At 37.3% G+C, this 13,847-nt stretch overlaps 1 protein-coding gene and 1 long non-coding RNA gene across 2 annotated transcripts; one reads left to right on the top strand and one right to left on the bottom strand.

The window, feature by feature from the left end:
• The first annotated feature begins 931 nt into the window (after positions 1-931).
• Positions 932-6,319, top strand: LOC122999974 (transcription factor 7-like 1). The gene is made up of 9 exons (XM_044377382.1): positions 932-1,069; positions 2,388-2,837; positions 3,653-3,733; positions 4,155-4,216; positions 4,340-4,411; positions 4,706-4,838; positions 5,128-5,235; positions 5,358-5,406; positions 6,063-6,319. The coding sequence occupies exons 2-9, from the start codon at positions 2,469-2,471 to the stop codon at positions 6,230-6,232; spliced, it is 1,044 nt and encodes a 347-aa protein (XP_044233317.1). The 5' UTR covers positions 932-1,069; positions 2,388-2,468; the 3' UTR covers positions 6,233-6,319.
• Positions 6,320-7,076: 757 nt separating this feature from the next.
• Positions 7,077-7,693, bottom strand: LOC122999975. The gene is made up of 3 exons (XR_006407863.1): positions 7,608-7,693; positions 7,440-7,486; positions 7,077-7,303 (listed from the first exon to the last, which is right to left on the bottom strand). It is a non-coding gene; the product is annotated as an uncharacterized LOC122999975 (long non-coding RNA).
• Positions 7,694-13,847: the final 6,154 nt, after the last annotated feature.

Below are 13,847 nucleotides of genomic sequence, written 5' to 3'. Positions count from 1 at the left end.
CATCTGTGTTTTTTATATTTACTCACATTAGAGTCTGACATATCTATAAAAGTTTACTTCACTGTATGCTTCTGTATTTGGCAATACTTTCAGCTGTGTATTTCTACAGTGTAACAGCAAGCTGATAATAGATTTTACATAGATTTTCCTTAACACAAAATGCATTTACAGGTCTGAGTGACCAGACTAAAATGCAGAAAAAATAGTTAATACTCAGAGCACAAACCTGACAAAATTCTTCATGTGTTTTTGAATAATAGAAAATGTTAAGAATTCTTTCATCTGTATCTACTGTAGATCTGGATGAAAATACACATAGTATTCTAATTACTTGTTTGTTGGTTCATGTCTGTAATGTTAAAGGATGAGTTCACATTTTTTTTAAGTTTGTCCTAAAACAACAGTCAGGTGCCCAAATGAACATTGACTCATGGTTTTCTTGCTGTAATCATTCCTCCTGTTCATACTGGCCATTAAGAGATCCCTTTATAATGCACTTTCAATGTAAGCAATTGGGGACAAAATCTACAGTCTCCCTTTTGTGCAAAAATGTTTTTAAAAATGTATTTGTTTTTCCCTTTTCCCTGAAAAACCGCACAAATCATAATTGTCACTTTTCATCATTTTAACACACTCTACATTGCTATATGGGTAAACACTCTAATTTTCTTCATTTTCTGACCAGGGAGGGCCACTTCTACAAGTGCATAGGACTGAAATAAGGAGTATTCCAGTGGGCAGAGAAGGCATAAAGGCATTGATAATTGTAATGATTAAAAATAAACTGTATAAACTGCATATTGATGAAGATGTATTGAAAATAGACAATAATATGACAAAATAGGAGAGGGAATAGAATATTGAAATTCATTCATGAAGTCATAATGTACATCATGACATTCTAACAGAATGGGACACTAGAGGAGTGATTTCTAAGCAGTTGGTCTATTTCACCAGGAGAGGTAGTTGTATTTTCACCAACTTATTGTGATCACCAAATCATTCAAGGGAAACTGGAAAAGTCCACAAAGAGAATACAAAGATAGTTTGCTAACTGAACTGTCAGTAGGTAAGTACTCAAATAGCTTTTTGGCTGGAATGTGATGTTTTCAAATCCAGTTAAATATAACATATAATACACACAACATTATGGTTAATTGAGATGACTCTAAACACACAGCTATCATTGGATGAATATTTCCTTTAATGTCTGTTAGTTGTCAATACAATACAATTCTTCAATTTGAACTCAAAAAGAAACTCAGTTAAGCTAGAGGTTGAATACAGTAACACTCAAGGCCCCCTGGCACAGTGGTGGAGGATGTATTCAAATCCTTTACTTGAAGGACGGGTTCACAATCTTTTAAGTCTGTCTTAAAACAATAATCCCAAAAAGGTGCCCAAATGAACAATGAAATAGTTTTTTCTTGCTGTAATCATTCCTCCTGTTCATACTGGCCATCAAGAGATCCCTTCCTAATGCACTTATAATATAAGTGATGGGAGACGAAATCCACTGTCCTTGTTTTGTGCAAAGTTTATCTGAAATAATAACAGGCAAATGAGTTAAATCAAGTGAATATCTAAGTTTGTCTGTTTAGTATAAAATTCCCACTTTGTGTTTCCCTGTTGAGCCGGGGTGAGAAGATAGTAACAAAAAGACACTTGAAAACACTTGAATGTTGAAAGATATCCACGTGACTTGACTTGAAGCTTCATATGAGCTTCAAATAAACTTTAAACTAATTCTAAACAACTTTATATACATTCTTGCACAGAGGGAGGACTGTTGATTTTGTCCTCCATCATTTACACTGAAAGCACATTTAGAAGGGATCTTCCAGTAAGCAGTGTTAGCAGGAGGAATGATTACAGCAAGCCAAATCTCTTTCAATTTTCATTTGGGCATCTGACTCTTGTTTTAAGACAGACTTGAAAACTTTTGAACCCATCCTATTAGTATAAGTAACACTACAACAATGTAAAAATACTACAAGCAAATTCAACATTTTACTTAAAGAGCAGAAGTATTATCAGAAAAATTGCTTAAAATTCAAATATAATTAGTGGTTTATTAATATTGATTCATCACCATGTAAGCCTTATTTAAATGTTGCATGACGTCGGGGTGAAATTTTACTACTACTTTATATGTTGTTGGGTAGTTCAATCTTTAACAATACATGATATTTCATAAGCTGATCATGCATTAAATTAACTGCATAAAATCTTTATCTGCAAAGTAATAGCAGTAAGATAAATGTAGTAAAATAAAATGTACAGTATTTCCCTCTGAAATGTGAAGGAATCTAGTTTGCGCCTGGTGCTTTTATGTTACTCCCTATAAAAGTGTCTCAAAACCAGCTTCCTATTAATGTGTGTCACAGAAGCCCAGCAACCTTCAGGAAGAGTCATTCTTTTTTTTGGGTGGGTTCTGGGAAACAGCCCACAAAACTTCTGCAAACGGGATGAACAGTGCAGATTTTGACAGTGCTGTCGAGGGGATGCAGCGGGGAGAGTTGATTTCCACTCTCCAGGATATGATAACTGATACGTTGAGGGACACATTCAACTCTGTACTGCTTCTTCCTCCTCCTCCTCTTCCTCTTCCTCCTCCTCCCGGGCCTCCTGGGCAAAGATCTGATACCCACTTTCAACCAGCGGAGAGTCTTATAGCAGGATATCGTGAGTGCATCCCCCTGGGAGCAGCTCCACTCAGCTATCAGCAACCGAGTCCATTGATGGCTGCTCCTGGACTGAATGTTAAACAGCCTGCTCCCATCATTTACCAAGAACCACCACTGTATAATCAAAACAACATGCATAACCTGGAACAGGTAAGATACTAAGCATAAGTTAGGGATCTCTATCATAAGAATTTTATCAATGGTGGTAGAAGCTTAGTTTAATCTAAGCCCACTCTGTTATCCTATGTGCTGTTGGATGTAATGAGTAATATGACAGTACTGTAAGGCTCTGCTGATCAATAAGCTTAATAACTGCCAATTAGTCATAATTCAAAAATATTCAGTGCAGTGAAGCTGTTATGTGACTGAGGTTCACTTAAGGCATGTTGTAGAATTTGTTTGAAATCTCTCGGGTCTCCCACTTCTCAAAAGCTTGGAGCATATCATTTTTTTCATTAAATTCGAAAAATAGATTTGTTTTTTTCTGAATGGCAACTATTCATTACTAAATTCAGTAACTTACAAACCCTCCCGTCCATCAGGACATCCCTACAAGTACGGGGCTGGAATGGCACACATTTTTAACAGAGCACCCAATTGATTTTCTCTTGAATAGCTGATCAATGAATCAACTAACTGACCTGTCTCCTCAGGACAGGAGAACAGGTCAATTATGTTTTTGATGCTTTTCCATGTTTGTTAATTCATATTTGGGACCTTATGTTTAGATCAGGGCGGGGATTCTACAAGGTTGGGTGAGGCATACATTTTTTTTTATTTTTTTTTTTACATTTTTAAATATTTCTGAGTAGGAAGGGGGCTTCTCCAGAGGGAAAAGAAATGGGTTATGTGTCAGTTAAAGTAAAGATTGGGTGTTTACATACATGGAGTATAAGTGTTGGTCTTTGAAATTATATTTTGAATATGTGTATTATATTTGGGTAACCCTCCCTCTGTCCTTACAGTACCTGCCAAATCAGTTTCCTGTGCATGACGCCACAATGGCAGCAGCACCTGTACATTACCCTGTTGCTCCTGCACACCCAGTAAGACCCTGATTAACCACAAACACTCTGAATCATCCTCACTGTTTGGTTGTAGACACAGTGAAGAAGACAGCAGGTTTATTAACCTTGCTATAGGAGAGTGATATCAATGCTGGAACAACTGTACAGAACAACCATCTATTTGTCCTGCACTTACAAATAAAATTAAATAAAAGTTGAAGCAGTGTAGTTTTGCAACTTAGATGCATGTATTTGTTAGGAAAATAAACTATGTTTCAGCAACGCTGTCTTTTCAGTCTCTGGCGTATTATGATTATCTACCTGTGTGTCATAGATTGTCCAGATGTTTTCTCTCCACAGATGTTACTGCAGTTTATTGAAGCAGTTATTGTAACTAAAAGAGATTGAAAACTCTGACACCATTACAGCTAATCTGTCCTCTGTATGTTTGTGTTTCTAGTATAACAACGCGCCAGTGGTGAGGCTCCCTGTAGGCCAGAGCCTGTGTCCTGCTGGCATGCTGTAAGTGACACACACATAAACAGAAACACACACAAGAGCACACAGCTATTGAGCTTCTGTGAGTATCTTCAAACACACTCTTTCTATTATCAAATGTATCTTTGTGTCTCTTTATCTATGTAGGAATGGAGTGACAGTGTACGAGGTTGCTCCATCTGACTCCGCTCCTCCTGCACTGAACACCTCCATGTTACAGTAAGTGAGCTCTGGCCAGTTTTGGTCAAAATGTACTTTTCTTATTTGTGACTGGCTCATGATCTGTGGCAGAGGTCAGATTGAAGACCATAAATAAACCAGACTCTTAACTTAATCACAATCACCTATATTTTGATTGCAGGTGTCTGTTACTGTATGTGTCTACCAAGATGCCAGCATGAATATTATTATAATTAGTGTCTTAATTAGTTTTAATGTACAATACGGCACAGACAATGATGCATTATTCTGCTTACATCATTGTTTCATTCTAAATACTTTTTTTTCTCACAGTTTCACAACAATACCATATGTAAAGAAGCCGCCAAATGCCTTCATGCTGTACATGAAGGAGCAGAGGCCAAATGTTGTGGCCGAGTTGAACATTAAAGAGAGTGCACAAGTGAATATTATCCTGGGAAAGAGGGTAAGTGTGTGTGCTCTGTATGTTTGAGACACTCCATGTTACACAAACTTCATCACAGTTTAGTAAAAGGTAGTTTTCTGTTGTTATACTTTATTGAGCAGATTCAATTCAAATAGAGAGTTTTCATCATTTAATGACACAAATACACTGTGGAGTTTACATTCTGAATCTGTGTGCATATTAATGCATCTGTTAACATGTTTTATGTCTTTGTTTGTGCTTGTACACTAGCCATACTGTAGTTGTGTGAAAGTGTGTGTGCTGACAGTGTGTTGTCGTCTGTCCACAGTGGAAGTCGCTGTCAGAGAAGGAAAAGGCCAAGTATTTCCATCAAGCCAACAAAGAGCGGCAGCTCCATGCCCAGAAATACCCCTACTGGTCATCAAATGACAACTATGTATGTAACCTCTTCTCACGTATGTTTACATCACTGCACCAGAGCTGATGAAACACAGTCAAAGATTCTTGTGTTCAGAAGCTGACTTCAGTGAAAAGTCTGATGTGTTTGTTTTTGTGTAGGGCAAAAAGAGAAAGAGGAAGAGGAGCAAAGCTCCCATCAGGACTGAAGGTAAGGCAATATTTCTGTGGATCACAGTGTGTTTTCAGGGGAAATGTGATGAAACTAGATGACATGTGACACATGGTCATATTTGACCAGGTTAGATCACAGATAGTCAAAATACAAAGATTTCACACATTATCTTTAAAGACTCTAGTCAAAGTAAACACGTTTGAATTCTATTAACGTTTACAATAATGCATCAGACAATGGAGGGAAAAGTAGATCACTTAGACTTTTAACATGAAGTCATGGTCATCACAAATGATCAAAGAATGTAACCACAATGTAAACTAGAGTTGAAACAATTGATTAGTCGTTCATCAGGAAATAAATCAGCAATTGAATCATTTCAATAATTTTTCCAGTAAAAATTATTTTTTTGTCAGAACAAAAGTGTTTGTCATGAAACTAAACTTAATATTTTGGGATTTTGGACTTTTAGTTGAATAAAACAACACTTTTGAATATGTTAACTTAGGTTTGGGGAAATTCTAACAGGATTTTTTGCTTTTTTAATGACATTTTATGACAGAAAAAATTAATCAATTAATCCAGAAAATAATCATCAACTCAGAAAATGTTAACCTCAACGTAAGACTGAATTGTGTGTTATCACAAGTATTATTCAGTGCAGGTTTAAGTGGAATCATCTTCTTTTATAGCGTCTGCATCTAAACCTGAAGACGTCACTCACCAAGCAAGGAAGTTATGTGTGACTCCAGTGCAGACAGTGAAGATGGAGACCATCACAGACAGATTTAATAGAGGCTCCTCTTACACCGTCCTGATGCAGCTGCCTCCAAGCACAAAATCGCAGAACTGGTGTCACTGATGATGGAGCAGCTTGCACTGCACTGCAGAGCCTCAGCTGCCCTCCTCTCCATGAACACACATCAGTACATCAAATAAATATGTAAAAAATGAAACAATATGCTGAGAGTGTAGTCGAAATCTGTCTATCTATCTATCTATCTATCTCATGGAAAACGACTTCATCTGGAATTAATTAGAAGCACAATAAAAATATATGTAAATTATTCAAATTATTTTTAAAAAGTCAAGTGGAACAGTTTTGTCAAACACAGGCACAGCATGAAGGGAGAAAACGAAAGAAACATTACAAGGTTTCCTCAGAAATACTCTTTAATTTGAGTAACATTCTCAGGGGTTTATCAAAAAATGTAAAATTTCCATTCAAACCATTTGAGTCTGTGTAAGAGTCTTTAGTCAGTGGGGTCACAGGTGATGTACAAAAGAATATGTGTCAAAATTAGAAAACAACATCACAAATATAAGACGCTTACATATGACAGTATGGATGGTTCATAACGTAGCAGCAGATCAGAAATGTATTTTGGCCCTAAACCATTCAGTGCTTTATAAACCAACAGTAGTATTTTAAAATCAGTTCTTTGACAGACAGTAAGCCAGTGTAAAGATGTGAGAACTGGAGTGAAGTGATCCACTTTGGTCTTGGTGAGGACTCGAGCAGTAGCATTCTGAATCAGCTGCAGCCGTCTGATCAATTTTTTAGGGAGACCTGTGAGGACATTACAGTAGTCAAGTCTACTGAAGATAAATGCATGGACAAGTTTTTCCAAATCCTGCTGAGACATAAATTCTTTAATTCTTGATATATATTCTTTAGGTGATAGTAGGCTGACTTTTTGCTGGCTTGGTTTGTGGAAAGATTTTACACACAGCATTCAGAAGACAGAAACAGTGGCACCAACTCCTTTGTCCTCCTTTTAAGGAAAAAAACACTTTTGTGAATTATGTCTATCAACAAAATTTAAATTATTTTTTCTACCTGGCATGTGATTCCTCAGCAGTCTCTGGAGGACCCGGCTCCATGTTAGTGTCCTCAACTTCATAACGTGGACGTTGGAAAACTCTCACAGAACTAGTACAGCATTTAAACATAAAGACAAATCAGGTAAATTTGTAGCATTAACAGATGACCAGACAGTCAATAAAGTAACACATTCAAATATTACACATGCAAAGCGTAGTGCAAATGACCATAAGATAACATTAACCTTTGAGGGCCTCGTCCATCTCCAGAAGCAATCTCCTGTATGGCATCCTGATCAAGCAAGGAGCAAAAACACACAATACAAACTACATGAAAATGTATCCGTGGTATGAGACCAGATTCTTAGTTTTATTTTGAATGTGCACTTTAAACTAGCTAGTTGAAACCTCACTTGTCGGAGAGAAATGGGGAATGTTTTATCATCATAGACGACAACACCGTTTCTTCCATCACGATCATCAACACACTCTATGGAAATCTGCAATATTATCAAAAATGTGTTGGGGAACTGAAATGTATCATATAATGCCTATTCTAATACAATACTAACCACGGTGTGCTTACATTAATCTACATGCTAACAATGCTAATGTTCACATCAAACAAGCATGCTCAACTCAATTCAATTCACACTAATATATAAACAATAACTTCCAAAAACTGCAGTACTCCAACATACTACACAAACACCTGTACAAGTTTGCTCATTTCACTCTTAAATGTTAAACTTACACGAGTTGCTATGTCATCAATGGGAGACGCCATTTTTCATTTTCTTCCACTCTAACGTAAAATTCTTCTCACAAGCGTGGTTACGTCAGTGTTTTACGTATCATACGCAAGATTGTATTAATTAATGTACAACTGTGCAAAATAATCACCTGAAAGCCTTTGCTCAGCCTACATCGTTTCTCATAACAGTTTTTTGTTTGTCAGACTTTTTTTGTTTTTATCACAGAGGGCAAGAATTTCTAATTAATTTCTCTTATAAACAAAATCAAAATTTATCACTGATCATCATTGATTTATTCAAATATTTTTAAAATTACACCCACTACAAATTAAAATCTCTCTCTTCAAAATCACTAGAATAACCGACGTTATATAGTGTCCAACTACGTACTTCATATACGCTGATGACACTTGACTCAATGTGTGTTCCCAAATGAAGTACAAATTGTTCTTCATTACCCTCAAAACCCTAAAAAACACCAAAACAAAACATAAAAAAAACTAAAAAAACATACCTCTTTTCTTGAGATCCTTGTGGATTACTTTCCAATCTCCAGTTTTGAGATTACCATTTTAACTGAGAGAAGTCCATCCTCATTGGTTGGATTAGAAATGTCTTTTCACAGCCCAAGAAGAAATGAACTTGACTTTTATAGTTCTGACTTTTATAACCCCCCCCCCCCTCCCCAGGCGGAGCTAGACTCTCAGCACAGAGGGGGCGGAGCACTCTTGAGGGGCTTCTGATAAAGTCATTTTAAAATTTACAACTGTAAAATAGCTGATATATCCTATCTATTCCTATCCATAAACACATATGAACTTAAACATAAAACACAGTAATACCTCAAACATAAAATAGACACAGCAGTCTACAATACTACATGTTTCACTCACCAGTTGCTGTCCCTGCTCAGCCTGCTGCTGTTTAGTGTCCATTTATGTATTCCACCATCCTCCATAGAACAAAATAATCCGAACAGGTTAACAAACTTTGTACATGTCACAGTCCCTTTTTCAAATTTCATCCTCCTCTCCTTCATGGTGGCATACCTGCGGGACATAAACACTCTCAACGCTCAACGCACAGTAAAGTGATGTCACATAGTGTGGCCTCATCCATGCACGAATGCAAATAGCCCATAATGGGCCTCAGATGGCTGAAACTTCATCTTGCGAGTTTCATTCACCATAAATGTAAAAAGACATAAATATCTCATATTTTGGATAAAGTTTTCAGCAAAATTAGTCATGACTTTTGAATTGCTGCTTCTCAACGAGCACAAATATGGACAATGCCACTCTGCCATTGCAACCCCCATTGTGGTCAGAGGGGGCAAATACATCCGTAGAGAATGTGTGTGTGGAGAACTGCCAAAGAGAATGAATGGAAGAAGTTAGGAGAGTTCAGCTCTGCTATTCCCGCTGCACTCAATAAGTTGAGTCATGTCACAAGCGGGGTCCCTACTGAGCGTAGGCCCTGTGGTGGCCACCGCCTCTGTCCCCACAGTCAGTCTGCTTTTGATTCTCCCCTTTGTATGTTTTAGTTCTCATGGGAAACATGCGCTGCACATACAGGAAGTGAGATGCAGCCAACCACAGATCTTCAAGAATACGTGGTGGAATGCTCCCTTAGCACAAGTGAATGATAATGGTGCAGTTCCCCAGATCGCATTGTTGGTATATTACCCATTCTCCCCTTATTGTCTTTGCCACATACAACAGGTCATTTGTTTGTACCTTCCAAAACAATCAATATGTCTGTTCTATTGTCCATTTAGTTGCAATAATTTTTATACAACAACTCCAAGCCTGTATTTGTGGTGCATTACACAGGGTCAGGTTTTTCAAAACCTGTCTGTCAGGAAAAAGTCAACTTCTATGGCCAGGTCTCTCTTGAAAAATTTTAATCTCAGCAAGACTTATCTGGTTAAATAATTGAAAATTGATGAAATTAACCTCTGAATAAATATAGTAATTCTATAGACTTTCCTGCTGATGACAAACTAATTCTGTATGTAACAGTGCATGACAGTGCAGATGTTCAGAACCACAAAGGTCAAGTTAGGCTCTGTCATACTTTCAGTTTGAGTTTTCACACAACACCCAACAAAGAAACCCTTGTCCTACCACAAGTTCAACTTAACCTCAACCTAAATACTTTCATACTTAACTGTGTGTCATGTTTAAATTGATTTTATTATTATTTTAAATGATATAATATATAAAATTTAAGTATAACATTTAACTCTCTGGTATGTGCGGACACCTTGCCCTTATCAGGACTACAAGCCCCACAGTTTGTCCTTCAGTTGATGAACAAGGTAACACATACGTCACCCACCTCCTGCTGTTACATTTTACACTGAGCACGCAAAATATAAAGGACATTCTTCACATTCACCCAAAATGACACTTTGTATTTTATTGTGCTATGGACCCCCAATGAGTTGTGTCCTTAATAAAATCTGAATTGAATTGAAATTGAATTGAAATTATTTAAAAGGAATTTCAAAAGGCAAAGAAGTTTTTTGTTTTTTTCTCTGAAATGCAAACTGGTTGGCTTTCGTTCTTCATGGTTACATTTGTGGGTTTTAACATGTGCATACAAGCATGTATGTTTTTTTCCCACACAGTGGAAATGTGTGTGAAACATGTGACTTGAGAAAGTAAAAGAAATAAAGTAATAATGGTGTGCTGTTCATAATCCATATTAAAACTGCAGTGAAAGCTTCAGTGTTCTCCAGTAGTGTTATCTTTACTGTATTCTATTCAATTTTTCTGTTCTGTATTTTTTTCCTAATGTAATAAAATAGAAATCTTAAAGGGAGTGATCAAGAGTGCTAGAAGTCCTGGGGAGGCAGAAATCACATTTACAGTGTTTTGGACTCAGCACCTGGACAAGAAAGATTTGAAAGATATTAACTATTCAGAATAATAAAGTAGATATGTGTTACCAAATGCTGTGCACTTATCAGTTATGTTCATAATACACAGACACATAGAACTCTGAGGACCCAGAATGTGTCTGTGTCTTGTTTTTATTCTTTTTATGTCTCCCTCATCACAATAAGACTACAAAGTGTTTCCAGGTTAGCATAATTTGTGTTTATTTAATTGACTGCAGACACTATAAACTGTATACACCACTGAAGCACAATTTAAACTGAAATGCTAAGGCCTTGAGCCTTGAATTTGGCATTTTGACCATCGCCATCTTGGTTTTTTGGAGCCAGAAGTGATGAAAAGTGATGATATTTGGATGAGAGCATGGAGCTGGGGATTAGCTCCCCAGGGTCCAACTACAGCACCTCATACACCCCCATGATAGCGACTTGTCAATCACAAGGTAGCCATGCCCTAAAACATACCCTGCTTTATTGTCTATTTTTCTCTAAATGGGGCCATAACTTACAAAATGAACATGATGCTGTATTGAAGAAGACTTGAAACTAGTGATTGAGACCATAAACTCATTTGGAAAGTGTTTATTGGGGAAATAAATCAAAAGAGAAGTAAGGTCATTTCCCTATAGACTTCTATACAAACAGACGTCATTTTGGAGACAGTGGAGTCGCCCCCTGCTGGTGACAAGAAAGAATGCAGGTTTAAGTCACTTGTGGATTGCTTTATTTACATAAAAATATCACCCGACTCTGCACCTACCTTTGGCGCAGCTTTACAGCAAGTTTGAGCTCATTGTTTAGCTGCCCAGCCGTAACTTGATAGTGCCTTTTTTGGTCGCAGTAGGCAGCTGTTTTAGGAGCATTTAACAACTAAAGAGATAGATATTTCCCCGCGCATTTGATAGAGACAAAAAACAAAGCTTAAAGAGAGTGAATATTGGACTCGGCAACTATAAAACCCATTCAAGATGTCCTCATGACATTAAAAAGTCTTTGTTCATTTCAAGCAAAGCATCATGCTCTTTCAGTTTCTTCTGCATACATTTTAACCTACAAAATCCCAAAGCACCCCTCTATTCTCATCCAAATGTTAACACAAGCTTAACTTACTTCCGTCTGGATCAAATTGATCACTATATACAGATGATTATTATAACCTATTTCTTATTCCTTTTCTTAATTTCACATGCGGATTACCATCTAATTGACATTTGTATGTTTATTACATAAATATAAAGTAACACTATTTACTGAATTTTATTGACTGTTTAAAAAAATACAGTCAAAAAAGGCTGATTCAAACACTTGTTGTTTCGCTGCGCATCTCGTTGGCTCGTTTTTGGCAGTTTGTCATAAGCTTCAAGTAGACTGCATTTTTCAATGGTAGAAAAAGAATTTTTCCTTTTCTTTTTCCTGTCATGATTTCAATGTGCACGCGTCATCACCCTCAGGTCACCAGCTGGCAGCAGCTGGCAGTTGTGCGTTTAGTGCTGCGGGGTGGGGGCCACAGCAAGAAAGTTGAACCAGAAACAACTTTTAGAGAAACGCAACCTGTAACGCTGTGCAACCCTGCCATGAGGGAAGACAACAACATTACTAGGAAGAGGGGAGGACATTTCTCCTCATTTGAAAATGTTAAAAGTAAAGTTAAGCTTTGCTGACGGCTTCCTGACTCTTCAAAAAGAGAGAGAGAGAGAGAGAGAGAGAGAGAGAGAGAGAGAGAGAGAGAGAAGCAGTGGTCAAGTGAGCTAGAAATTGGATGAGGAGAGCGAGCAGTGGTAGCGAGTAAGCCGGTGAATGAGAGGAATAAAACCTTATTTTCTGATTGTTTCACTGTGGTTACAAATAAACACCCTCACCCCGCACCTCCACACAACCCTATGGAGGTGCGCTGCAACGCCTGATAATGGTGCCGCAGCCGCTAAAAACACATCATACGGGTACTGTGGGAGTAAGGTGAAAAGAAAATAGCATTACCGGAAAATGTTTTTTCCGTATGTTTTCATATATGAAAAGACCCCAAATGAACACTGTAAGCGGACTATTGATTACTATAAACAAATTATTTAAACAGCATTTGTATAGGAATGATTCTGTCCCGGGCTTTTTGATCCATATAAGCAGTTGATCACTGTAATTGTGATCACTATTAGCGGTTTCCACTGTACTTTCATAGTTTATTTCACCAGAAGAGCCAGTTGTATTTTTTACTACTAGCTACAACATGTGAACAACTTGTGATCACCAAGGAAAACTGGAAAAGTCCACAAAGAGAATACAAAGATAGTCTGCAAAACTGAAATCCTACTAGTTGACCCCAAAACAAAAAGAGAAATGCTGTATAATAATCTGGGAAAATAAACTCCTTGTATTAAATTTGAGGTTATAAATCTTGGTGTTATCTTAGATTCAGATCTAAGCTGCAGGTCCCATATCAACAAGGTGATGAAAACATCATTTTTCCACCTTAGAAACATAGCTAAAGTACGACTATTCATAAATCAAAAAGATGCAGAAAAACTGATTCATGCCTTCACTTAAACTGATTTGATTACTGTAATGCACTTTTTACTGGCCTTCCGGAAAAAAAACGCTGAGAGACTTCAGCTCTTTCAAAACTCTGCAGCTCGACTATTAATCAGAACCTGGATGAGAAAACACATTAGTCCAGTTTTAGCTGCTCTGTACTGGCCTCCTATAACATTTAGAATGGACTTTAAGGTCCTCCTCCTTACATAAAAAGCCCTTAATGGGCTAGTACCAAGCTACATTGCAAACTCCCTTGTTAACTATCTACCTTCAAGAACACTGCAATCATCAGCTGCTGGTTTATTTGAGATTCTCAGCAACAGCCAAAAGAAAATTGGGGATGCAGCCTTTGTCGATTACGCCCCAAAACTATGGAACATACTACCGATTTTTAAAAGAGAGCTAAAAACTTATCTCTTCACCTTAGACTTTAAATAGCTTTTGTCTCCTTCTGCTTTGCACTACTG

This window comes from Thunnus albacares, chromosome 16, assembly GCF_914725855.1.
Source record: "Thunnus albacares chromosome 16, fThuAlb1.1, whole genome shotgun sequence".
In the NCBI taxonomy this organism is placed as follows: domain Eukaryota; kingdom Metazoa; phylum Chordata; class Actinopteri; order Scombriformes; family Scombridae; genus Thunnus; species Thunnus albacares.
The sequence above is the reverse complement of the archived record's forward strand: the minus strand, read 5'-3'. Positions and strand labels throughout refer to the sequence as shown.